At 38.8% G+C, this 26,309-nt stretch overlaps 1 protein-coding gene across 5 annotated transcripts in view; it reads right to left on the reverse strand.

The window, feature by feature from the left end:
* Positions 1 to 1,077: 1,077 nt before the first annotated feature.
* The window catches only part of PTPRK (protein tyrosine phosphatase receptor type K), a 621,814-nt gene continuing 596,582 nt past the window's right edge, over positions 1,078 to 26,309 (reverse strand). For all 5 annotated transcript variants that reach the window (XM_059712907.1, XM_059712905.1, XM_059712912.1 and 2 more), the window contains 13 exons: positions 25,430 to 25,506; positions 22,263 to 22,299; positions 20,529 to 20,626; positions 19,648 to 19,764; positions 17,870 to 18,024; positions 16,584 to 16,719; positions 14,010 to 14,159; positions 13,237 to 13,410; positions 10,279 to 10,410; positions 9,903 to 10,028; positions 7,388 to 7,551; positions 5,214 to 5,349; positions 1,078 to 2,465 (listed from right to left, as the gene is read on the reverse strand). In XM_059712907.1, the coding sequence (XP_059568890.1) occupies positions 2,412 to 2,465; positions 5,214 to 5,349; positions 7,388 to 7,551; positions 9,903 to 10,028; positions 10,279 to 10,410; positions 13,237 to 13,410; positions 14,010 to 14,159; positions 16,584 to 16,719; positions 17,870 to 18,024; positions 19,648 to 19,764; positions 20,529 to 20,626; positions 22,263 to 22,299; positions 25,430 to 25,506 (1,556 nt within the window). In that variant the 3' untranslated portion in view covers positions 1,078 to 2,411. The remainder of the gene's footprint in view (positions 2,466 to 5,213; positions 5,350 to 7,387; positions 7,552 to 9,902; positions 10,029 to 10,278; positions 10,411 to 13,236; positions 13,411 to 14,009; positions 14,160 to 16,583; positions 16,720 to 17,869; positions 18,025 to 19,647; positions 19,765 to 20,528; positions 20,627 to 22,262; positions 22,300 to 25,429; positions 25,507 to 26,309) is intronic.

Consider the following 26,309-nt stretch of genomic DNA (forward strand, 5'->3'; position numbering starts at 1 on the left):
TTAATGGTGTTGGTATTTGCACACCTCGGTGGAGTATTGAGCATGAATTTCAGCCGCTGTAGGAAATTCAGTAGTGTAATGCACCTTAAATGACTCGGGGTGCAGCAAACTAAAACTCCTTCGAGGAGTTTTAGTTTGCTGACCCTATAGCCGCGGAGCGAAGCACCAGGCTCCGTGCAGCTCTCTGGCTCTGCAGGAAGCCCTGCAGGCAGCCTAGCAGCAGCCTGGGAAAGCAGGCTCTGCACAAGAAAAGCAGTGAGCCTGATCTCCACCCATTGGGACCTGCCTGCCCGCCTGAGCTGTGCGGGTACCCAATGCTTCCCTCCGCAGTGCCCCCCAGGACCGTCAGAGTTGGGTGCACCAGTCTCCCCCTCCACAGCCCAGGGACCGCTCCGTCCACTGGCAGCTTGTCCTCCCCTCCCCACCACAGAGGCAGATAAGTCAATGGGGTGTGTGCACAACACGGGGGTTTAATCAGCCCTAAATTGAAGCGGTATTTTTAAAACCCACCACTTCAATTTAAGGCCCCCATTTCATCTACACACTCCCTAAGTAATTAACTTTTGGAACTCATTGCCATAAAATGTTGTGGAGGCTGAAAATTTAACCAGGTTCAAAAGAGGACTGAACAAATTTGTGGATGACAGATCCATCGGTGAGTATTAAATATGATAGTAGGGGTGCAACTTCAAAATTACAACTTCCTAAGCCTCTGAGTTTCCTCTAGAAGCTGTAGGGAGAGAGGAGCAAGAGATGGATCAGTCTGGATAGGCCCTGTATAAATACTCTTTCCTTTAGCATCCACCCTCTGGCGCAGAGACAGAGATAGGGCTAGATGGCCCTGTGGTTTGACCCAGTATGACATTTCTTCTGTTGTATAAAAAGAAATGCCAAGTTCCTGTTTTTGCATGGAGATACTTTTTCATATCTGTCTTGAAACACCAAAGTGAAAAGAGCATGCATTTTTTCTTCTACAGAATGTGTTGCACAAATATGGATGATCTACTCTGTGAAAGACTTGTATTTTGCCAATGATAATAAAAGAGCTGCTATTCAAATAGGAAATAATCTAGAATCTTTTTTTTTTTTTATAAAAGTTTAATTCATTCGTACTTTACATAAGTATTTATAAGCACCTTGTCATTTACTGTCAATTCTAAAAAACAATAGACACTGGAATTGACTCAGTTAACAAAATATGTCAAGACTTATGAACATATGGATCAAGAACTAAGTAAAACACATGGATATTTTGTACACCAACACCATAACCAGAATCTGGCATTGATTTATTCCAATGTTGCTTTGTTGAGGCCAAAGCTTACACGTCTGTAAACATCAAAATAAACATTTTACAAACAAATATTTCTTACCCTGAAAGGATATTTGCTGCCTTCTTGTCTTGACCTGTACTTCAAGATTTGGTGAACAATGTGTTCCCTTAAAACTGTAATGGTGCTTAAAAACTACTTCCAACATTGTGCAAGTTATAAGCAAGGCCATTTGCACATGTGCAGTTTCCTTATATATTCATTTGATCAGTATTTAACTAATGCAACTGTGAAAAACTATACATCTTCAGCAAAACGTTCTGATTTTGGTCCTGTACTTAAAGACCTTCTATAACAGAGTTGTTTACATGGATTTAATTCACAAGCATGTACACAACAAAACCACTATACCAATGTTTCCTGATCTATGCATAAAAAGTATGCCTTCTACTTGCACTAAAACATACAAAAAATAAACTACAAAAATCGTTTACACTTGATTTCAGCAAAAAAAAGCTTTCTCCAAGAAAAATTATTGTTTTTCCAGCCATCGAAAAAGGAATGCAAGTAAACAATAAATACAATGTGCTTTCTCCATATAGACATATTTACACTTGAGTCTTTGGCTTATGTTTAAATTTCTCTATAAAGAACTTTGTGATCCAGCCATCATTGCACATTCAAACAAAATAAGCCATTTATATATATATTTGCAACACTTGAAACGTATAAAGAATGAATTTTACTACCATTCTGCACTGTGATTTTACTTTAACAATTTATCAAAAGAAAGAAAGGGAAAATTAATACTATATATTCATACATGCAACAGATGGTGGCTCTACTGTAAGTGAGACTGCCACATATACAAACACGGAAAAGTCAAAATTTAAGCAAATCTCTTCTGACTCTGGTTTTCATTGAATTTATTTATGTGGCACTAAATGTTGATACTGTATATAGGCATAGAAACAGACTGAGTTCTTCTAATAAGATACACAACTTCATAAGAAAAATACTTTTGCATTTAAAATTTAAAAGTCCCTCTCACTAAAATGTTTCTTCACAGGTTCAAGAACTGTTGTTTAAACAGTTTATTGGGCTTCGTACACTTGGTGCACTTTGTTGCATCTGTTCCAACTAAGATGATTCAAGATACTCCAAAGCGACATCATAGCAGAAACGATATTGCTCCTGAAAAGAGAGAAAATTAAACAGTCTAAAATATTAAAGAGGCGACAGATCTATGAGCAATTATATTAATTTCCTACTGTTGTGCCATTTTACTTAATACAAGTCTCACATGGTTTTTTTTTGTTTTTTTTTTTTAAACTCAGGAGTATGCTGCCAGCTCTGACTGAAAATCTCAGCCTACAAACAAGGGAACTGGCCACAGACAGCAATAAACTATTCATTTCCCAATGTGGTTTGTTCAGCTTCTGAGTTAGTGACAAAACATGTAGTTTTCATGATCTGTCAGAGCATTTCTGTGGTGCAGAACTTCATCCACTAAACAACTGACAGCTTACGTTTTTAAGTCTGATGGTATTTAGCAGTTAACCAGCATCAACATCTTATTACCACAGCAAGGAAATATTTAACTGTGATGCTGAACTGCATCAGGCCTAAAGCCAGTTTTTGCAATTGTGATAATATAATGTCAAATAGATCAGAAGGCTCATTTAAATGAGGAGATAAGCAAGTACAGCTATGCAAACTGACTGTACCAAGTGTTTATCCTTTAACTAGGTTACTGTTCAATGTCAATACTTTGAGGGCGGGGGGTCAATAAAAGGGAAGGAAGTAGATTCCATTCCATAACCCTTTAAAGCTAAAAAAAATGAACCTGCGCGCACGGTTTACTGTAGTTTGCAAAGTAAGTCAATACAATCCATTAGCAGGAAGTGGTGGGGATAACTTTAAGGTTCAGTTCTGCTGCTCATTTTTGTTATCTGATCATCTTGCTGAATGTAGGGCAGATGACAATGTTACATTGGTTTTCCTGGTTTGTTTTCTTACTAACGACTCAACAGCTGCTACCTTTGTTCAAGAGTTCTGAATAAAAACCCCCACGGCACAACACCACAGAAACACATACCTACGGAAATTCAGTAACCTGCAAATTGAAACTGCACTGGAATTCGGGGCTATCTTAAACCTAACAATAAATATTCAGATCATTTCCAGAATCACACACAATATACACTGGGGTCTCTTTTTACAGTAGCACATGTAATTTTCCATGTGATCTAAGGTGCTTTTACTCACAGCAGTGACCTAGAATCCGTGCAGCAATACAAGCCTCTCTCTCAAAAGTCTACTACGTGGCAAATGAAAAAAAGATAGGGTTGTAGACATTTCTGCAGGATTACTTGATAACACCTGTTAAGATTCTAGCCATTGTTTCATTCGCCTGGTACCAGTGGACAAAAGTCACAAACAATCATTATGTAAATCATGCCACAGAAATATGGCATGCTTACAGTATGGTGGTTTTGTTAATGCTGACACCTGTAAAAAGGGCACTCATGGAAAGGAAAACTGCACCTACTTTGTTTATATGCAGGTTCACAGGGTCAAAAGCAATTTTTACTATGCATAAACTCTGAATGTTTTTAATTTCAATTGAGATATCTGAGCGTAGTGCTGTAGGCAGCCATCTGGCTGAGAAAAGTGATGGTATTTGTGACACTGTTGGCAGCATCGGAGTCTAATGGCAGAAATGCCAAACTAATTTCTAACCTGCTTTCATATTTAGCCCTCCTTAAGAAAAAAATAATCATGAAGGACTGATTTGTTTTTCCAAAGGATTTCACATCCAGCTTTTAATTTTAAGGGTAGAAGGAATAATGTTAAAGCTGCACTGGGAAAACAAAAGACTGATCTTTAAGTTAGGCATTAGCCTATAAGGTGCGTCATTACCTTCCTTTCTGCTTGATTTCCAGTTAACATGACTAGCTACCTCTCTCTGCTAATAATAATTCAAACAGCAAAAGGAAATAATCATTACAATATCATTTGACTCCTCTCAGGAGCCAGTGTCACAGATGAGCATATCTCACTGGGCAGCTGAGACCCAGATACAGCAGCTACAATTAAAAAATACAGTGTTTTGTATTTATATGTTTTTTTTTCCTATTTATTAACTTTTGGAATAGCCTGTGTGAGTGAAATAAAATGAAATTTTCTCTAAATATACTGTGTTATTTTGAGAGATTACAGTACACCCATATTGTACAGAATATTTGCCTTTAAAAGTATTAGGTAATAATGCTAGGAGAGCAGTGGCCTTCCGAAATATACAACCCAGCCTTTTATGATGCAATGAGAGCAAACAATAAGCTTCCCAAGTCCAGGATGTATCATTTCCTAATGCTCCACTAATCCAGGATGTTGAACTCAGTGGTAGAATTCCACTGTGGCAGATAGAGCTGGCTGTTCATAGACCCAGTAACATATCCAGGGAGGGATCCAGTATGACAGCTCCTTGGGGAGTCTGTGGTGATGCAGGAGCCCTGTGCTACAGCTACAGCAACAGGAGCTAAATGCAGGGACACTGTGCCATTTCTTTAGCAGCAATGACAGGGTGCGCACATCCCCCAGCAGCAGCCAGGGACTTTCAGTCCCTGAGGCAGGTGAAGACAGGTCCCCCTCCCTAGTTATGCCTCTGCATAGACCCACCTCAGTATGGCTCCAGATGGGTGGTCAGATAAAATGAAGAAAGCTTTGCTTGCTCTCACAGATGAATTCTGATATGAATTGTGTTGCACTGTGAGCACAGCAGAAAGGATCTCACACTTAGATAACACCATTGAAACAATGAACAATCCCCTGAATCACAAGTGAGAGTGAGTGATCCCAAGTGAGCATATCCACACAGACTGCATATTTTTCACCTTGTTCTCTAGCTGCCTGAATGCAGTTCAACATGCTCTAACTTACCGGGGTTTCTACCATGTTTGGCTTACTGTTCCGTAAAGTCTTTACTGCGTGGAAAACATCAACCACACTTTGCCTTTTGACCATTTCAACAACTATGCCTATGGCACAGAACATCCCACTTCGACCACCACCGTTCCTGAAAGCAGATAAAACAACAGAGCTAATGCCTCTGGTACATACACATTTATCAGTCACACTAATCTGAACTTCTTTAATTTTGTCAGGTTTTGTGTAGGGTGAGTCCCAATTCTTTTGCACTCCAGTGGATGTGATGTGAAACATTCAACTTTACTGATACAATGATGCTCCTCCTAATCATTTCCTCTGCATGTTGGTGCTTTATAACCCATTATGTAGCCTAGCTCTGTTATAATACAGCTTAAATGGGCAGTAGAAATGAAAAGCAAGTGCTATGAATATAAAGTACAACATTTTTCCATTTGTCTCATCTAACAGGAATAAAGTGTGATGTATCTTTGATTTGATCTCTGGTTAACCTTCAGATAAACCACTAATTTGATTTAATATGATTTCAAAAGTTTTGTAGATGTGCTATTTTTCGCTTAAATTTAAATTACACAAAATTCCAAAATTCTATGGACACTGTACTGGTGACCCACAATGCTGTTACAGTTAAGCATCAAAAAGTATCTCTTTGAGCATCTAATTAGAAATCTCTTTGTATGCATTTTATAACATTTAAAATAATATAGCTTTTAATAAAAGTTAAAATTTAAGCTTTAATTTGAAACATGGTACAAAATAGATTAATCATTTTCTAGTCACAGAGGGTGCATCTACACATGTAAATAATGCGATGTGATAAACTCCAAAACTATCTGTGCTACTCAGAGTCAAGTGCTCCTGGGTGCAGTGTCTGCATGTCCTCTCAGGACAACAGCAGTTTGAGTTGGGTTGGAGCAGCCCTGGGCTAGCAGCAAGCTTAGGTTAGCCCCTGGCTCTGAGCTGAGATGTTATGCGGCAGAGGGGCTGTCTGGGGCATGAAAGTGCTAAAGTGTGAAGCCACGCAGAAGGCAGGCCCCGAACATTAGTACTCATGCCCCAGCCAACCCCTGTCACCGTCTACACACGTGTTTTGGTGCAGTAAATAACAGCGCCATAAGAGAGTACTATGACTGATAATACTATGTTATGGTGGAGTTAATTAATTTGCTGTACCCTATTATGGGTGCACATGTAGACAGTAACACTTTACTGAGGGGCTAATTAGTCAATGCTGCAGTAAAGTGCACATATAGATGCACCCTAAATGTACAAAAAGAACGATTATATTGACTTTTTCCCCTGAAAATAACTTTTTAATGGTGGTGTTGAGGTGCTATTTTTACTGTGATGGTCCAGGAAATCTGAGACGTGAATTCTTGTGGGTCATATCTTTTACTGGGCAAACTGCATGGTTGGGAATAGACACAGTACCTGAAATACCTGAAAGCTTGCCTATCTCAACCAAGTAGTTGGGTCCAATAAAAGATTGGTGACACTGAATTCTTACATCTCTTTTTTTTAAATGAATTTCTTACTCTTATGTATGTGATGAACTTAGGAGTTTTATCCCCTTTTTAAATTGTAGCACTAAGAAATGAAGGTACTTTTTCCTACATCATATTCCTGCATCATTATGACAGATACGCTCTACGAAGTCCTCCAACTTCACAAACGCATATTCTTTGTCCATGATGATACCAAATCCTGCAATCATGTTGGAGAACTATGCCATGTATATATGAAAAGCTATAAATACTCTATTGCCACTTGGTACAAAGGAGTTTCCTTCTGGAATAATTCAACAATGCAATGGCACTGGATCAGAAGACACAGGAATACTCTTATAGTCGCCTAGAAAAAAACTGCCATTACATGTAAATGGAGAATATAAGCAACTCCGAGAAGCTCTAGGAAAAGAATATGCATCTAACAGATAAGATTCAAACTACCATGATACCAAGGTCACTCCTTACCATGATACCAAGGCTCTTGTCTAGAAAAACCTGGGTGTGAGTGAAAAGTAATAAAAGTGACAAAATGAAGGAAGAGTAAGAAAAACGACATGTGCAGAAGGAAGTGTGGGGTTGAATTTAAATTAAAAAACTGGATGCTAAACAACAGTTAGAGTTGGTGCCATGTACCCAGCTGGCTTTAAAGAAATTACTCACAGACAGTGAATGATCATCCGGCCCTCCCCTTCTTCACATTCCTCTTGCCATTTTTCAACCTGGAGAATTAGCTTCAAGAATGAACGTTTGGAAGCTGGTACATCTCTGTGAGAAGTCCATCCCAAATATTGGAATTGCTGCACCATCAGATAGCCTTCCTGGGGCTAAGAGAAGACAAACAACTTCATGTTAACAAGGCATCTATAGAACTGAGTTCAGGAAACCAAACAGACCAAATAATGTGGAACCCAATGAGAAACAGTACACATTATGGCAAATGCCATTCCACACATGTGCAGAGCTGAGTATGCCTAAAAAGCAAAAGTGTAAGGGTCCCACTGTGGCAGAAGCAGGTTACAGAAGAAAATGTTCTGGAGTAATTTCTGTCAGAATGAGACAAAGTTTATTGGGCCATTATTTTTTTCAGTGCCACAGTTGTTATAGAGGTATATCTATGGATTCTAAAAGAAAAATCGTTTTTTTTTAATTAATTCTGAATGGCCCTCTGCAGTCAAATCATGGAATTTCTGGACCTTATAGAAAAACAGAAGTGGCCACACACTTCCATCTGTAGTTCTTACCCAAATAAACTATTTTGTGTTATAAATTATGAATACATTCTTTTGGCTCAAATATGAATGGTCACAGCCTTTTCCCATTTTGCCAGCCCATCACATTTGGATGGTCCTGGTATAACTCTCTGACCCATTTCCACACTAGACTTGAGATAGGAAGAGTGCTGGGATGGGCTTAAAATATCACAAGCAGCTCTGCTCTGCCTTGCTGCCCTGAAGAATAAATAACCTACTCTGTCCGGCTTCCTGTAGCAGGGGCAGGCTTAGAAGAAAAGAGATGTGAGAAAGAAAGTGTCAAAAGCAAGACCTAAAGGAAATAAGGGAACAGAAAGGAACAAAACATGTTAAAAGCCAAAACACAGAAGCAGAAAGAAGAAAAGGAGACTAAAATGAGAACTGAATGAAAGAAAGAAGGACACTAGAAGACAGAGGATTATAATTGTTTGTAGGTGTTCTTTTGCTTAACAGTACTGTATTTCCCTGAAGGAGAATAAGAAATGGGGATGAAAACATTTTACTTAAGATTCATCACAATCTGAGTGTGGGGGTTTGGATAAAAAATGGCCAAAATCTAAACTAGCTCTGAGTTCAGGGTTTAAAAAAAAAACGCAATAAAAAAGTATTTGGAAAAACAATAACATAACATATTTCCCTTCAATGTTTTAATATTTAAGAAAGGTGAAGAGATATGCTAGAGACACAGCTCACTGTATTCAGAGCTTGATTGTTAAATACAAGACAGAACAAGTGAGGGGAATCAACCAGGGATAGTTACAAAGGTACAAAACCCGTTGGTGAATACAACATTTTTTTTTACTTAGTTCTTGTCCGCAAAATGGCAGAAGTGAGCTTTCAGTGATCTCAAGGAGGAGCTGGTAGCTAGCTAAAAGGGTTTGAGAGGACGTCAAAACAACAGAGGAGAGGCTAGCATAGCAAAATGCTTGACTGGGTGAAGGAAATGAAACTGCATTGTTAGTGGAGCTGTAAGGAACAATAAAAACGAAGATCAGGGAAAAGTGGTGCAAACCTTTAAGCCAGCCTAATCTGAAAAGGCTTTTCACACAGGCTTTGCAGACTGTCAATTTGTCTGCTTCATTTTGTAGCCCATACACCTCAGAGGTGGTAACTATATACTATATTTACACAAATCCAAGGCAACACTGAATTTAAGATGAACCCCACCCTCCCTGAACACCAATAATTAGATTCTATCTAATTTATAATTTTCCATGGATTTATTTATAATAATTCCATGGGATTATTATGAAATCTATACTTTTCCATGGATAGAATCTAATTAGTTGAGGGTCATCTTAAATTTGTCCTCCCACAGCTATGGCTAGAAAAGCAGCCAGGCCCAGACACCTCCTCCTTGCCCTCTTTGCCTCTCCCCCTTGCACCTGGCTGCCCTGCCATTTGCTTCTTGCCATGTTGGAAGCTTGCTGCCTGTGCCTTCCCCCTGCTACCTTTCCCCCTCTGTCTGTCCCCTGCTGTCTGTGACCCCCACCAGTGCCTGCACCTCCCTGCAACCTGCCCCTCCAGACCTTTGCATCCCCCATACCTGCCCCCTCTACACCCATCCCCCCCATCCCCTGCACCCTTACAAGTGGTGAGAAATTCTATTTGGAACTGCAATAAACCTTTAATCAAGTCTGTGGGAGTGTGCTAATTAGCGTGCTCCAGCCAGCCTCCATGTATTAGCATCCCTGGGCTTCAAATTGGTGGCAGGGCCACTTTAACTAAAGCTCATTTAATGGGGATACATGAGATGCTGCGGGCCCTTTAATTAGAATGGCTCCCCCTCTATCCCCGGAACACATTTAAAATGCTCAGAATGTCTTAAAAACATCACTACTGTATCTTAAATACTATTTAAAATACAAATCCATATATTCACCTAATAGTGTTAACTAGTTAATTACTATTAAAATAATGCTTACTCTTGTTAGATTGCATATCCTGAAAATTCTGTTTATCACATCACAATCCATTGTACAAGACATGCATTCTACTTGAATAGGACCATATCTCAGCATTCCTTCTTCAGGCCAATATTGTGGGCAGCCCTGTACAAGGATAAAGTAGACATAATTAAAATTTGAGTTATATTATCGTATTTGCCTGCAATTGTAATACTTGGTCTTGACAGAACAGCAGTAATATAGTCATTAGTTGTAATTAGCTAATAAAAACCTTCGTCATGGTATATATAGAATGTAATGACATCGTAATTACATGCACTCTATTACCTAGTGAAATCACATTGATTTATTAATTTGTATACCAAACGCCACCCACCCCATGCACCAAGCTAACCTGTGCTAAGTCAACTTCATTCAGCATCACAAGAGAGGTGCAGCCATAGTCATACACTAATCTCCAGAAATCTTTCACAGTGTTTGGCAAAGGATGTTGTGTAACTATGAAAGCAGCTGGTTGCCTGTAGCTCTGTAAAGAAAAAATACTTTATCAGTATTATTAAAGAAAGCACAGAATAACTTTCATGCAAACTCTGAAACAGAAATATATTAGACAACCAAAACAAACCACTTAGAAAGCAACATATTTTAAAGTAAGAATGTATTGATCACTGTATTCATGCTTTAAATTTTATTTTAGGCATATGCCCTGTTAAGCTTAAAGTTTTCACACCAATTTGAGGACCTTTTTAAAGACTTTGCTGAACTGAGGCATATATGACATCCATTCATCAGAGTTTTGGATTACTTCATGATATTCAAAAGAGATATTATCCTATTTCAGAGGGGAATACTAAGGTGGAGAAAAATTAACTGATTTACTGGAGCCAGGAAGGTCTCTGACTGAGTTACCCAGATCTTTAGTACTAGCGTCACAGCTCAAATCACAAGACCATCTTTCCTCTACTACCTGATCTTACTCATTTTTCTGTTTTTTAAAGGCATTTCCTTGATCTGACACCAGGAAGATTTACAAGTTGCTTAGTAACTTTTCAATAGTTTTTTTGGAAACTTTTTTTTCTCTCTTGGTTGGAGTTGGAGCCAGGCTGTGAGCATTGTAATATTTTCGCCTGTGGAAGAAGTTGACAGGGTACCATCAGGCAGCAGCACCACGCAATTACAAATCCGGAAGAATACTGCTACACATCAACTGATACACTAATTTAAAATCACAGGTGTCAAACCTGGGTTGGATCCTGTCCGCAGAGCTCCTTATGGGCTTGATATAGACTGCATTGAGCTTTGCAGGCTGAATCAAGACCCACTTCCAGGCTAGGGACAGATATTACACAGAAAATGGTATAAGTGATTGGACACTAGTTCAAATCTGTAACACAACAGTAGTTTAATGCACTAAAACAACTTTAAAAATGGCCAAAACTGGTTTAAGATGGGTGTAGTATCAGACTTAACTGATTTAGGTTAAATAACATTATTGAACTTCTGTTCCAGATCCCCTTCAGCTTCAAGTTAACTCATTGTCTGTCCCCCACATCCCAAGATGCTTTGCACCTCCCCCACAACTCTTCCCCTCCCTACCACAGGGTGGGTGGGCTAGCCTTTGTCAAGCTGTCTTCATCAGCTGAGCAGGTAGGCATGTTCTAGTGCCTCCCCCTCCCCCCCGTCCCAACTTCTGGCCTAGGCCACCGAAAGTGTAAGGCTGCATTTCCGGAATCAAAAGTGAATGTCTCTTCACTTGCTTATTGGTTCAATCTATGCAGCTTAGACTAACCTGCAAAGACTGAACTGATTCAGACTTGGGCTTTCTGACTGCCTGTACTTAGCCCCAGTGATGGGCAAGCAGCAGCAAGGGGGTTACCGCAGCCTGCTCACTTCACCCCTGAATTTCTGGCATCTGCAGGAGTCCCACAGGCTGGCTGAAATGTTGCTTTTGGGGCAGCAAGCAGCTGATAGGGGAGCTGTGACAGCAACAGCTGACTGGGCTCACTGACAGGCTCCTGTGAGGGTGCGGGGGAAGGGGGTAACTACGGAAAAGCCCCCTATTGCCCCCTGGCTGGAGAGCACAACTTAGTGAGGATTTTGTAGCACACTAGCCAGGGAGCTCACAATGTGTGTACATTCCCATAGACTTCTATTTTTGCAGCTATACAAATGAATGTGTGCACATAGCCATATTCTACTCATACCATCACTCAATTTTCCAAAATTAAACTCATTTCCCAAAGCTGTGCTGGACAGATCCCATAACATCATTTTCACCCAGGCATTTAATAAAACTATCATTCCAAAGATAAACACTCTCTCTCTCTCTCACAAACAGTATACGCTATATTGCAATAGCTAGTTTCAAATTCCCACATACAGCCTCAATGACCTTATGAAAGCCAGGTACAAACCTTCCATTTTTCTGGCATAATAGCTGATTATATTGAGCAATTTTATTTTGTCATTTCAGATATTTCATATATAAACTTAGTTAAAGCTCTTGGATTAACAACATGATATCCTGCTATTTATCAGTTTGTTCCAGTATCTTTCCCTGACACTTCAGTTTTTAACAGTAATTCATTTTTTAAGGAAAAAAAAGAGCTGTACATACTTAGAAATTAGGCGACTTATCTAGAAGCTTACTGTAAATTCGTATTTAGATGCTTCACTTTAGGAGATGGCTAAATTTGAACATTTTAGTGATATGTGAGCAAACACACATAGGCATACGATAAGCTGCATTATCACCCATATACTTTTAATTGTCTCAACTCTTCCCTTCTGCCTGCTAAATCATTTTTTACCCTGGGGAATACTGCAATCATTCAAAAACTCCAACTAGCTTTACACAGCTGCAATTCGAAATGGAAAAGCTCCTCTTCCAAAAAACCAAGTAAACAAACAAACAAACAAACAACCCACATACCCCTTGACAGAAATACTTCCTTTTTTCCCTTCCAAAACAAATGCAGAATTTCTCTCAAAAAACAGGCAAAGCTCAGATGAACAATATTGCTCTCTGAACCAGAGACAGATTTTTAAGGTTTGGTATCTTGTGGAAATTGGCATTTAGTACTTTAGTAATACTATTAAAAAGATAAGATTTCTAGCTTTCTGGTGGTTCTCATGAGGCCACAAGTCTGAGATATCAGACTTTGTAAAGTAATGACAAAAAAGTTAGCAGATTTTGAAAATACTACCAAGATTTCTCCCTCCCTTCTTTAAGACTGTTTTGCTGAACACTACAGTAAGAAAGAATTACCCTTTCTTTAACCAGCAAGTGCTCTCTCTCATATTACACAGCTTTTCATGGCACTTTACGTAGACAAAGGAGATAGTCTCTTACGTCCATAAGAGCAGCATTGATATAGTTGCTGCTCTCTCCATCAATAGTAATTAAGAAAGGCAGACATCTGTCAGGTGGCAGCGTATCCATGAAGCGATTCTTGTCATGATTCCTTGGCAAGCAGGCTATACTGCAGTCTTCAGCTTGCAGCCGAGGGGTCACAGAATTCAGAGTCTAAAAGACATAGGGGAAATAATGTCACATTATAATGCATCTTGAACATAATGACCTGGAAATTTACTGCTTTATTAAAAATGTGCACTGTAGAAAACACAACAAATCTCAGGCAAAGAAAGGCATGTATCATATTGGGAATCTTGCTGGAGTTTTTCAGTTAAAGTCAATGAGAACTTAAGTGTGAAGAGAAGTACAAACTGTTGAATGCTTCCTTCCACCTACATCCTCCCCAAAAAGGAGGTTGAATAAAGGAAGGAAATAAGGAAGAACCCTATGCATCCCATATGAATTGTGCCTCAATTGTTTAAAATGCAATATGATGCCCCATCTAGTTCAAGGTCAGTGTTATGAAACTATGAAACTATTCATTATAGTTCCCAGTCTATTGCAATTACAATCAAAGAAAGTTATTTTATATTTAAAAGCGCCTCTGTAAAGTACATAATGAAAGACATGGGTGCTGTATTTTGTTGAATATATGAAAGGGACAAAGGTTATGATCTTGATAAGAAAGCCCTTTTCCTTAAAAGGTATTAAATGTACCTAGAGGCAAGGAAGCTGCCATTACATGAAGAGCTAGCAGTAACTGCAAATACCTGGAATTCATCTTTGAGATGTGAAGAGTTTGTTTGAGAGTCTATTCTAATCATATCAAAATATGCAGCTTTGAATTCACAGACAGGGATGGCAGTTTCTCCACACAAGCAGGCTTCTAGAATGGCATCATGAATAAAGATGTACTGCTCCTAACCAAATGAGGAAAAGGAAAAAAAGTTCCAGCAATTTAAAAACAAAATAATATCTTTCCTTCATTTATGATGAGCATATCTTCCTTTCTCTATAAATCTTATTCAAAGCAGCTTCCATCAATCCTTTTGATATTGCTTTTGCACCTTTAGTAGAGTACATTCTTTATAACTGGAATACAGTTAAATCAAGATGTTTCCCTCAGAACCAATTTAAGCCCAGTGAAACTTAAAAGCTTATGTACGGTAATTTGCTTAATGGGGGACTTTTCAGGTGATTTTGTGGTGCTTGGGTCTGTGTGTATATCAGTGTTATGCTAGTGCTGCTTATTTGCTTCCTTAACAGCAGCTTTAAGCCCTACGATACCTACAAAAATGCATAAATTAATTCAAGCATTGCCTGCTCCTGACAATTACTTGGCATGCACCTTATCTCTAATAAGTGGGCGCTGAGCTAGTAATAGCTTTTGCACTATTCCAATGCAGATGATGCTTCCCTTTAATTCTGTTGTCCTGTCCAGTGCTGATTTGAGACCTAGACAATTAATTATTCTTCCATCAGCATCTTCTTTTGATTATTTTACAACTTCTATAGAGAGGTAGTAGCAACACAAAACTGGTAATAAACAAAAGTAGTATGTCTACACAGCAAAACAAAGGGGTGATTGTAGCAAGTGCTATCCATGCTAGCTTAATTTCACCAGCACAAGTGGCAATGGTGGGAAAGTGCATCATGGGTGCTGGCAGATACTAGCAATCAGTGCATATCATCAGGGTCCCTGGAGAGATTGTATTCTGGTTCCTAAGCATACATTCCTAGCACACAGCTTCCTACTTGTTCAAGTTCATGCCGCTGCCTCTTCACTGCTATGCTTACCTGTCCTGACCTACTGGTGCCCAAATTCTCTGACCCAAGGAGCTTAAAAAGAAAAGAAAGAGAGTAATGGGAAATTGGGAGAACAAGAGGAAGGGACAACAAAGATGACAGTAAGATTACATGATGACTTGGCAGAGAGGTGGTAAGCCATGTTAGTGTAAAGTCAAGCAGAAGGTAGGGCAGGGCAGCATCTTAGAGACAACTCATTCAGAGAGGCATGAGATTTTATAGGCAAAACAATTTTGTTAATTTTTGTATCTGATGAAGTATGTTGTTGTCTATGAAAGCTCATTCCTCTCTGCACCACTTATTCTCTAGGGCCCCTAACACACGTTACACTTAAGATGCGATTACCTAGTTAATTGCTTCTAAAATAGTTACCTGGCAACACGTTAGTGCAGTTAATGGCATGATGAAATAAGGAATAAGCCAAAAAGTTATTATAGAAAATATTTGTAATAACTTTCTGGCTGGTTCCTATCACATCACTAATTGAACACTGTCTTCCCCCAGGGCTGGCAGCCCCATCATCTGATTTGCCCCCATGGCTGGGAGCCCAGATCAGCTGATGGGGCTTCCAGGCATGAGAGCATGTAGTGCACCCCCATGGTTGGGATTCTGAATCAGCTGATGGCTACCAGCCTCAGAAGCAAATGGTGTACTAGGGCTGGACGATCCATCAATTGATGGGGCTCCTAGCTGCTGGAGCTTGCTTGATTCTGGGTTTTCCCTGCACTGGCAGTAATATGTGATGGGCTCTGATGCTCAATCCCATAATCATGCCTCTTTGCCATGTGTGTTACATGGCAGGAGGTACAATTGTGGGGGTCACATATCAGACTCCACCATGCCTTTAATTTCACATCTGCCAGGGGTGTAACTTGCCACCCTGCTCAACCACAATGACTTTCTCATGGGGGTTCTGATTATAGCTTAGTTATTAGAGTGGTGTTTTTTGGGCTAGACTGCTGAAAAAATATTAAGGGAACTGGTAGAACTGTGAAGATGATGAGGTGATGTAGCAAATGGGGAAGAAAGGATGTTAAGATGGAGGGAAAGAGAGAGGATGCAAATATGAAGCAGAGAGGGATGAGCTGGGTAAGTGGCAGGTCTTGTGAGATCAGGCAGTCATAATGGTAGCATGCTGTGCACAGACTGAATAATGCTAAAGTCTAAAGTAACCAGCACTGAAGACAATGTATAGGGACTATATGAATGCTAGCTTCTTGGAATTACTGCTACTATAATTGGGACGTCCAGAGGGACAAGAAGAAAGGATTAAAGTCATATCCTTTCCCCAAAATCCTCCCACATGGACTGGGGTATTTGGAAACTACTTTTTGTTAAACCCTTTTCCTGCCTCCCAACAGATTCTCCAGACTCCTAGTTCCATGGTATTTTTCTTACCTAGGACTTCCTCTTATTGAAGGTAAATGGTTACTCTCCCAGAGGTATAGATGAAGGATTCTACTCTATTGATTATAGGATTCAAATCTGCCCTATTGCATCTAGGAAATTATTTGTTCTATTTTAGGTCAATACCATACCTCTGTCTGGACCATATTGATGCGACGTGACCGTAATGCTTTGACACAATTGTAGATGTCCACAACACCTTCCCTTTCTGCCATGTCTAACATGATATCGATCACAATGTAACAGCCTGTTCGTCCAGCGCCAGCACTATAAAGAAGTAGGAAATAATTTCCAACCCAAAAAGTCCATTTCACAAACTTTACCAACTTTCATTGACATTTACAACAAAGTGCCTGAAACACTTTGATGAAATGCAGAAGTTCTCATATATTTCTTTTCTTTTCAGTTTCCCCTTTTCTCTGTATACTGACATTTAGATACTTATGAAATATATATAAAAGCAAAAGCAAACACTTCTCATTGGAACTCATATGTTAAATAAAAACAATAGTAGTGAGGTTCCTTTTTATTATCTCAAAAGGTTTCTTTGCGGCCTAGGAATAGTAAGTACATTTTAGCAGACTTTTTATAGAGTCTGTTAAAAAGTAAACTCTTTATAGAGTAATATTTGTCAGCTTCCCTAAGGAAGATCAAACGTGACTTCCCCCGCATAAAAGTTTTAAAACAAGAGAGTTATGGATGTATTTTACAGCCATTTTCTCAAACTCTTCAAACTCTGGTTTGTCAATTACAACTCGTTTGTGCTTTTTAAGCATACATAGGATTCTTCCCTGCTTTAGAAAAAAACAAAATCTGTTGCAGGTATTTGCAAAGAGATTTCATGCAATCTGTACAGAATCTGCAGAATGTCATTAAAACATCTCATAATGTTTGGGGGAAATTATATTTCAATGAAATGTTCCCCATACTTCAAACTGCAATATTTGTAGAGGGAACATCACAGAAAAAAACCTCTTTGTAGTTATTGCCATGACATCCAGTATCCAGACTCACTTGAAAATATTGCTTCACTTTTACTTGCATTTAATTCACTTAAACTTATATTTCCTTAAAGTTCATTTTAAATCTCAAAGAAGCTGCAACAAAATATGTCACAAATTTTGCTCTACATCAACTTGAACGATAGCTTACTGTACCAGTACAATCTGATACTGTTTTCAGAGGAGGGAGGGGGAAAGGGTTTTCTGTCCATAATACCTAGGGAAATTCTACTAGAATCCAGCTACATTTGTGGCTAGATTAGTCTTGCTTCCAGTCCAAACAAGGACTTGAAGAACCTGAGCCATTCAAGAAGTTAGACAACAACTACTCTACAACGATGAAATATTCAAAGATAACACCTAGGCATAGTTTCATATAAAGCTGCTGAAAATTCATCTACCTCTGCTTTACGCACCTGCAATGTACAACAATAGGCCCAGCACTAGGAGGATTAGATAATTTGACTCGGCGTATAAATGAAAGAAGGCCTGTAGCATTGTAAGGCACTCCATGATCTGGCCATCCAGTGAAGTGGAACTGCTTAACTTCACGGATTTCATTGTAACCTCTCTGTCAAGACAACAATCGTTTTTTCAGAAGAGGGTATAGCGCTCAATATTTTCTCTGAATCAAACAACAACAAAACTGTTAAACAAAACTGTTAAAAACTATATGTGGTTTTCATAAAATATTTTAAGCAAAAACCCCATAGCATTCCTTCATTAAAGACTTATTTAAATATAGTATATTTATTAAGAACCATGACAACTCCTGGACCTCCTTAGAATATTAACGAGAACAGATACGATTTCAAATATTTTGGCATCTTATCACAAGAGGCTCATAAAGATGACATAATATGTTTCCTTGAGAACATACTGTAAGTCTGAAACCCATATTTATAAAATGATACCAGTTCCATCTACTGTAGATTAAAAGTCCCATTAATTTTGAGCATCCATACAAGCAGCAGAATGTTACTGAAGTTAGTCCCGTCTCTTACCTGATGCAGCAGGATATTAGAAACATAAGAACTGCCATACTGGGTCAGACCAATGGTCCATCTAGTCCAGTATTCTGTCCCCAGCAGGGGACAGCCTTCCTTCTGCTGGAGTCACTGACCTGCCACCAGTCAGTGGCTGTTGCCCACTGACCTGCCACAGGATCCTGGTCCCCACCTGGGCTTGGACCCATGCTGCCCTACCCCAGTCAGTCCCCACTCCAGCCAGAAAAAACCCTCCACTCCACCTCTAGCTGTTCCGACAACACCTTTGATGTGGCAAGTCCTGTGTTCTACTCCCTGGTGTTTGTGACCAGCTAAGTAAGCCAGCAGGGTGTTTCCCTCCTCCCTCATGTGTCTCTCCATGTTTATCCCCTGATGCCAGCCAAAGCTCCAGCCTCCTGTCCACCTCTAGATCCCCAGACACGGTTGCCCAAAGCACAGACCTCCTAGCTGAGACCTTCTAAAAACCCTGCAGCTGGTAGTGCCAGCAACTGAGGTGCCTTGGATATACTGGAGAATCATCCTGGCCAACATCATCTTCATCGGGGACCTCCTGGATTATGCCAGGCAGCAGTGGGTGGATCTCTCTGCACTGGCCCAGTGCATGGAGATGACTCTGCTGCATGCAACCTATTGTTTACACCAGGAGGGAACAGGGTATATCTAGAGTGACCTATCCCCAGTTCATTACCCACCCTGGCATTCACCATCATTGGTTTAGAGATACCAGTAGATACATCTCTCCTGTTCTGTTTAACAGTTATTGATAGAGCTATTATCTATGAATTTGTCAAATCCTTTTTTTTAACCTGGCTATACCACAGGTTAACTGCCTTCCACGTAAAAAAAGTAATAATGCCTAAAATGGTCGGTTTCTACCCCAAGGAATGGCAGGTAGTTAACAGCAATATATTTGGTCCCAGAACAGATGTTGACTATCGATGAAGGAAAGGGAAAAGAAGAAATACTATTAACAAAATATACTAAGGTACAAGGGTTATGGTAATATGCATGACAAGGAACCACTGATGCTGGCATATTCCTCTTAAGGCAAAATAATATTTACTGCTTTATGGAATTGTTAATTAGGCAGGATGATTTGTTATTCTATTTGAACAGGTGCAAGCCTCTGCTTAGCATACTGAACTGCTGGGAAACAATATTTTGAAGACATCTTTCAAAGTACCTACCCTTTCAAGGGTGAATGTCCTGACTACGTATTCTGCAAGTGGTTCCATTTCTATACAAGTAACTTTGAAGTCACCATAAACTTCAGTGTCATCAGGCCAGTACTTGTAGCACTTGACCTAAATACAAAATTAAAAGGTGAAAATTAAAGCATGAGAAAATGAAAGCATGATAAATGGTAACTAAATATGCTATGATTTATTTACTTCTGAAATGACACTGCCATAACCTGATCTCCATTGGGGCTCACATACACTGAATACCAATCAGGTTTTCCCATAATTTGAAGGAATTTACAACACATTATACTGCTTTTTAAGGGTGTCTATACACATGCTCTGGGGTGGGTGGGAGGGGTGGGGTTTAATTAGAGTAGCTCTGAGAGCACCTATGTGCCTTAAATGCAGAGCTCTGTCGTGTGTATAGGTGCCCTAAATGCCCAATTAGATTTCTGAAATAGTGAAACTGAATTCCTTAACTTCTGAGATAGGTGATTTAAAATCTGATTTCTACCTTGTACTAAAGATACTGTGTGCTTGTTCTTTAGCCAGGTAGTTATGACCATTTGAGTAGGGGAATATACAAATGATGCTTATGTACTAGATTGTGTTACGACTTCTGGATTTAGGCAGCATCGATCTCATAAAAACAATACACCATCATCTGCTGCACTAGCTCTTCTTTATAGAGCTGTCACATTTTAATTTGTTATTTTAAGCTGCAAGGATATATGAACATAGCAATATACTATCTAGTCTCTCCATTTCCAAAAGCAGGGGTCCATTTGTCAAGACCCTGTTGTTCCTTCTCTGACTGTGAAAAGTCATGGATTATTAGTAACTCTTTTATTAGGTTGTACTGGTTTTAAAATCAAGTTACTTACCCGCCCAACTTCAACTAAATTTGTAACCATCACAACACAAGCCGATTGCTCCTGCCATATCATCCTCCAGAAATCATATACTGTTTCATGGACTGGACCTGAAAGAAAACCAATACTTCAATATTATATAATAAAACAACAATAGAAGTAAATAGGAGAACCAAAATCTCTTTGCACAATAAGTTATTTGTTCATATTTGGAGGGGTCTAATAGTCCTTGCATCACCATACTGATCACAACTCTTAAACTGTAATGTTATTTTGAATGAGCCCAGGAGTATCTCAATTTAATCAAATTACAACTTGAAAGAAGGTAAGTATTTGATCACTATGCTAGATCTGAGATATCTGGATATCTGATATATGGAATCATGTGTGTATATGTCCCTATTTTTGTTTTATTTTTAAAACTTGTAAATTAAATTAATCATAAATTCCAGTTTAGGCACCTCGCAAACACTTGACAAAAGACCCAAACCTTTCACTGTAGGCTGCCAAGTAAGATTAAATACAACTTGCAACAAAAGGTGTGTCCAATATGCAACCCCACAACCTGAGGGTTCACAAGACTTTTCTGGGAGGTATGCTGGAGAAATTGTGTAATGACAGACTTAATTTTCATTATAATAATAATTGGCATTTAAGTTATTAAAATATAAAATGTATGCTGGTAGGATATGTGGGCAGCTGGTAAATCTGGAAGGGGGTACTCAATAAGAAAAAGTTTGAGAACCTCTGCATTAGAGTTTATGACTGTATCAATTAGCTTGCTAAAACACAACTAAAATTCCAATCTAGATAAAAGCTATGCAAGTAGGTGTATATATATATTAGACAGAGTATAAAAGACTCTGGATAGGGAAAAACAAAAGAACAACATTTTACGGGCCATTTTTTTTAAAACAGGCATCCATTTAAATTATAACTTTGCAGGTGCAATCAAATATAATGATTAAGAAATGATCAGATGGAGGCATTTCATTACCTGGATTGAGAGCATAAACATTTAGCTATATGCTGCAAACCTATCAGATTTATGCCTGTAATTGATCGCAAATGCAAAATTAGAGGCAATCTTCAAAATGTATCCATATAGTATGAAATAAAAACTATTCAGCCTACTTGTTTATTTTTATAACTTGCATAGCTTAATTTCAGATGTCAAGGGACCCATTTATGCAGAAATTGACACCTTTTCTTCTAATTCTTCTTTTACTTGCAGAATATTGAATTTCAAAGACCATCTCCTCTTCTCTAGTTTTGGCTTATCTAAAAAAACCTGCTGCAACATTATTTTATTTGCATTATTTATCCCAGCAATACTGGTCTTGGATGGACACCATGAGTAGGATAGTATGTTGAATTATGAGAAGAAAACCCCCTCAGCCAAGATGAATGTTTTCTGTTTTTCTAGCCCATGTGCTTTTCCCAGGCTCACTTCACAATTGGAAATTACTGTGGTAACTAGTGGCATTATTGACTGAACTTATAGGAGAAACATTAATATGAGGAGTTAGTCAATATCTAATTAGTGTGACATATTAGTGCAAGTTTTCATTTATGCAACGTACACCTGGGTAAATTATGCAAAACTGCTGTAACAGAGAAAAATAAACAGCAACTGTTGCACACTATAAATCATACCAAATCTGGTACCATTTTGTTATGCAACAATACAGATAGACTATTATGGAACAGGTTTGTTGGCTGACATTTACTCTAGCAAAGTCTTACCTTGGGTTGCAATATAGTGACTTGGTCTCTGATATCCCTAAAAAGTCAAAACAGGTTCATATGAGTACTGTAATACTGACAAAAGCACTGGAGGCAGGGAGGGTAGGAGGGAGGAAAGGAGAGGGAAATGAAGGCATAATGGATTGCAGACATGTTAGTTATAGAGACAACCTTTTCAGAACAGATTAGTGGTTAAGAGCTGTATGCGCTCATAACTGAAACAAGTCTATTCAGACTGAAAAGGTTCAAATGGTTACAGATAGAATGGAAAAATTAACATCTGACTTGAACGTACATTGTACTGTAACAGTAAATATTATTTTAATCAGGTCACTGGCCCTTTAAATTGGTCTTGTTTTGACATGTCTTCCCCTGCTGAGTGTACTGGATGGCTTATTTAAAAATTGGTAGCGAAAATGGCCTTTGCCTTCACAGTATCTAAAGAACCAGGCATTGTTCCTAATTTATATGCCATGAAACAAGTATATACTTCACATTTTCTTAAAAAAATAATTATTATTAATGTATGAAAGATGTATAGAAGAGCCATAAATAAATAAGAACAATGGTAGAGCTGGACAATGTGTGCGTGTACAGAATCAAGGACCTGCTGTAACTGGCTTCAACAGAATTTTCTGCAGAATATGTTCAATGCTATGCAAAATATGTGCATATTATATTAGATATGATACACACACTAGTATATACACACACATATATGGCAGTAAACCTATTCACAGCCAATCCCAACCAATTAGTTGGACACATCCCATCACTTTACAGTGAGGGTGGCCAAAATATGGAACAAGCTTCCAAAGGAAGTGGTGCTGTCCCTTTCCTTGGAGGTGTTTAAAATGAGATTGGACAGACACCTGGCTGGGATCATCTGACCCCAGCACTCATTCCTGCCCGGAAGAGTGGGTCGGACTTGATGATCTAATAGGTCCCTTCCGACCCTAACAACTATGAAACTTGCTGTTCTGCCCACCATTAACTATCAATTCTTAGCATACGAACAAGACAAATAGACCTGCCTGACTTGTACTAAATCAAGTCCGGCAGATGGGAATTTAGTAGCACTAGGTTGCATGTAAACAGTATCAAACATCACGCTGTACAAACATAAGAGAAATAACTCTTATTATAGTTTAACAAAGTATATAAATACCAGTACCCATTACTGGTACGGTGAGTCATGAAACTGAAGAATTTCCATGTATCATGAAGATTCATCCTCTCTTTCTGAGAACTTCTTAAGCAACTTGGCCAGGGATTAAATACTATCCTTTGGGGCTCAAAAAAAGACTTCTAAAGAGGGTTTTATTTTTTGCCTTGAGAGTGGGGATAGAATTATACTGAATATTAGGTATTTCCAAAAAAATCCCACAGAAGGATAATACAGACTTCCATGAGGTCTTAATATTCAGCACCACCTTCAAATAACAGAAATAGAATGCATTCCTAGCTTCTTTATACTGAAATAATGCTTTGAGCAAAGTGCCACTATAAATATGCAGTCTTCCTCTTGGGTTATGATGAGGTGGCATTTATTTTTAATGAGAAAATAGTACCTTTGAGAAGTAGGGTTTATAATAAAGTCGTAGAACTTTTGTGGAAGTCCCTTGGAAAAATATCATTGGGCCTACAAATCACAGAGGGTGAGGTAAAAGGTCCAGTGCTACATATGTTATAGAAACTTTACACCCTAGAATATCTTAAACATTTTATAAAGCACTGCTGGAAGAAGAAATGTAGCTTGGTGCTACATACCTGAAAGGTTATGAAACCCTCCTGCCCCCCCCCCCCACCTGTTAAAACATACACTAGATATTGTGGATGACACTTTTTTTATAGGCCTTTTATTTACCCAAATTATCTCCTGTGTCTTTGCTTTCTTATCCCAAACAATGCCATATTTTGCTGACCAAGAAACATGGCAAAGATCATTCAAGTTTCTAGCGCCTTTAAGTTATTTCTTAGCAAAATGTGGAAATCAAAAATGAAATTTGAAAAAGAAAAGTTTTCTACAGATGAAATCAGAAAATCTATTTTCATCTTACCTCTAAGAAATGCCTCTTAAGTATGTTTTCAGAACCACTACTATACAGCTTATTACCCAACTTTTCACATACAAATGGCAGGGGAAAACTAGTAACCCAAACCATCATAAAATAACATGTATGTGAACATCAATTTTTCTTAAATAGACAAGGTCACCTGGTTTATCTAACAATAGCCTGAGATATGTCAGGGCTAAGTACAGACAGTCAAAAACCCCAAGGCTGAATTGATTCAATATTCACAGGCTGTCTAAGTTGCCTAGACTGAACCGATAAGCAAGTGAGAAGACTTTCAGTTTTGATTCTGGAAATGCAGCTACATGCCTGTAGTGGCCCAGGCCAGAAGCCAGCAGTGCTAGAACATGCCTCCCTGCTTGGCTGGAGCAGACAGCTTGGCCCAAGGTTCGCCCACCCACCCTGTGAGGGGAGGATTTCAGGGGAGGTGCAAAGCATCCTGGGATGCTGAGGGACTGTGAGCTAACTTGAATCTGTAGGGGATCTGGGACAGAATTTCAGTAAACTGATTTAACCTAAATCAATTAAGTCTGATACTACATCCATCCAGGTTTATCTGAAACAGGTTTGGGCCATTTTGCAAGCAGTTTATGTGCAGTGAACTTCTGCTGTGGTAGAGATATAAACCCATTTCTGGCCACTTATACCGGTTTATGTGCAACTTCTATCTCTAGCTCAAAAGTCTAAACTAATATTTTCATAAAGTACATACAAAAATATTCACAGCAAAGAAATGATAAAAACAGATGAGTAAATTAAATGAAGCATGCATAAATATCTAACAACAAAAATAGAAGTGTAAAGTAATTAAGAACAATGTCCATGTTAAATATTTATAATAGGATGCTGTTATTCACATATAGTGGTACTTACATCCCTGTACAGCCAAATCTACAGCCCAAACCAAAGTCAGATGTGAAAGAAAGCACAATAATGTCAGTGAGTACTAGGACGTAAAACAAGGAAAGTGTACATTTTGTTCTTAATTTAAAAGCTTTCAATAAATTTGTAGGCATGCAAATAAATCTGTAACATGCAAAAGTTTTGCATACAGAAGCTGCAGAGTGAGAGAAAGCCTTGCAATCCACTTACATCTATGTAGTTGGCATTAATGTAATCTGAAGAAGGATCATCCTCAACAGGTTGCAAAATCACTCTGGAGTGGTCATCTGTAAATTTATTATAGGAAACAGACCAAAAGTCTACTTTCATATGGCTCCAATATATGTGAATTACAAATCTTATAATTTTATGGAAAGGCTTCTGGGAAACTTTTTTATTTAGCCTCACTGCTTGATATTTTAGGAACTTTAAATGATAAGGATTTGCATGGAGCCCTTTTGTTCAAGGGCCTCAACATGTTTCAGGCAGACAAGGTTCTTTGGGTGAATCTGCCTACACCCCTCAACATGTTTTACAAACTTTAATTAAGCTTCGTTAATTCTGTGCAGGTGGCAGGTATCATAATGTTACACATGGTAAACAGGCAACTAATCTAAGTGACTTGTTCAGGAATTTAAGTTAGTGGCAGGGAGCGTCATCTAGAGAACCAGGATAGTCCTGGCTCCCACTCCTGCACTCCCCCACTGCTAAAGGTCATATCTATATCCTCAAAAACCTTCCAAGTGCTTCATGGTAACAAGCTTTCAGTTACTTAAATTGCTAAGCAGCTAAATCTGTGCCTATCAACTTTCACTTAGCTACTTCCCCAATGACATTATAATTACACATGCAACTCACTTTGTACAATAGAAATCAAATGTGTTCCTCCTGTGCATGAATCTAAGCTTTCACAAGCTTTAAATCTGAGAACTACAGTGGGGCTACTTGGTCCTAATCACCAATGTAAAACACACCAGTGCTAAACAACAAGAGTTCTGACACGTTGGCCCCTGAGCTGCAACAAAAAATAAGGTGCGAATAGCCTGCTACACTTTAACCAAAAATACAATTTTAGTTGCAGAAAACCACC

The sequence above is a fragment of the Alligator mississippiensis genome, chromosome 1, assembly GCF_030867095.1.
Source record: "Alligator mississippiensis isolate rAllMis1 chromosome 1, rAllMis1, whole genome shotgun sequence".
NCBI lineage: Eukaryota > Metazoa > Chordata > Crocodylia > Alligatoridae > Alligator > Alligator mississippiensis.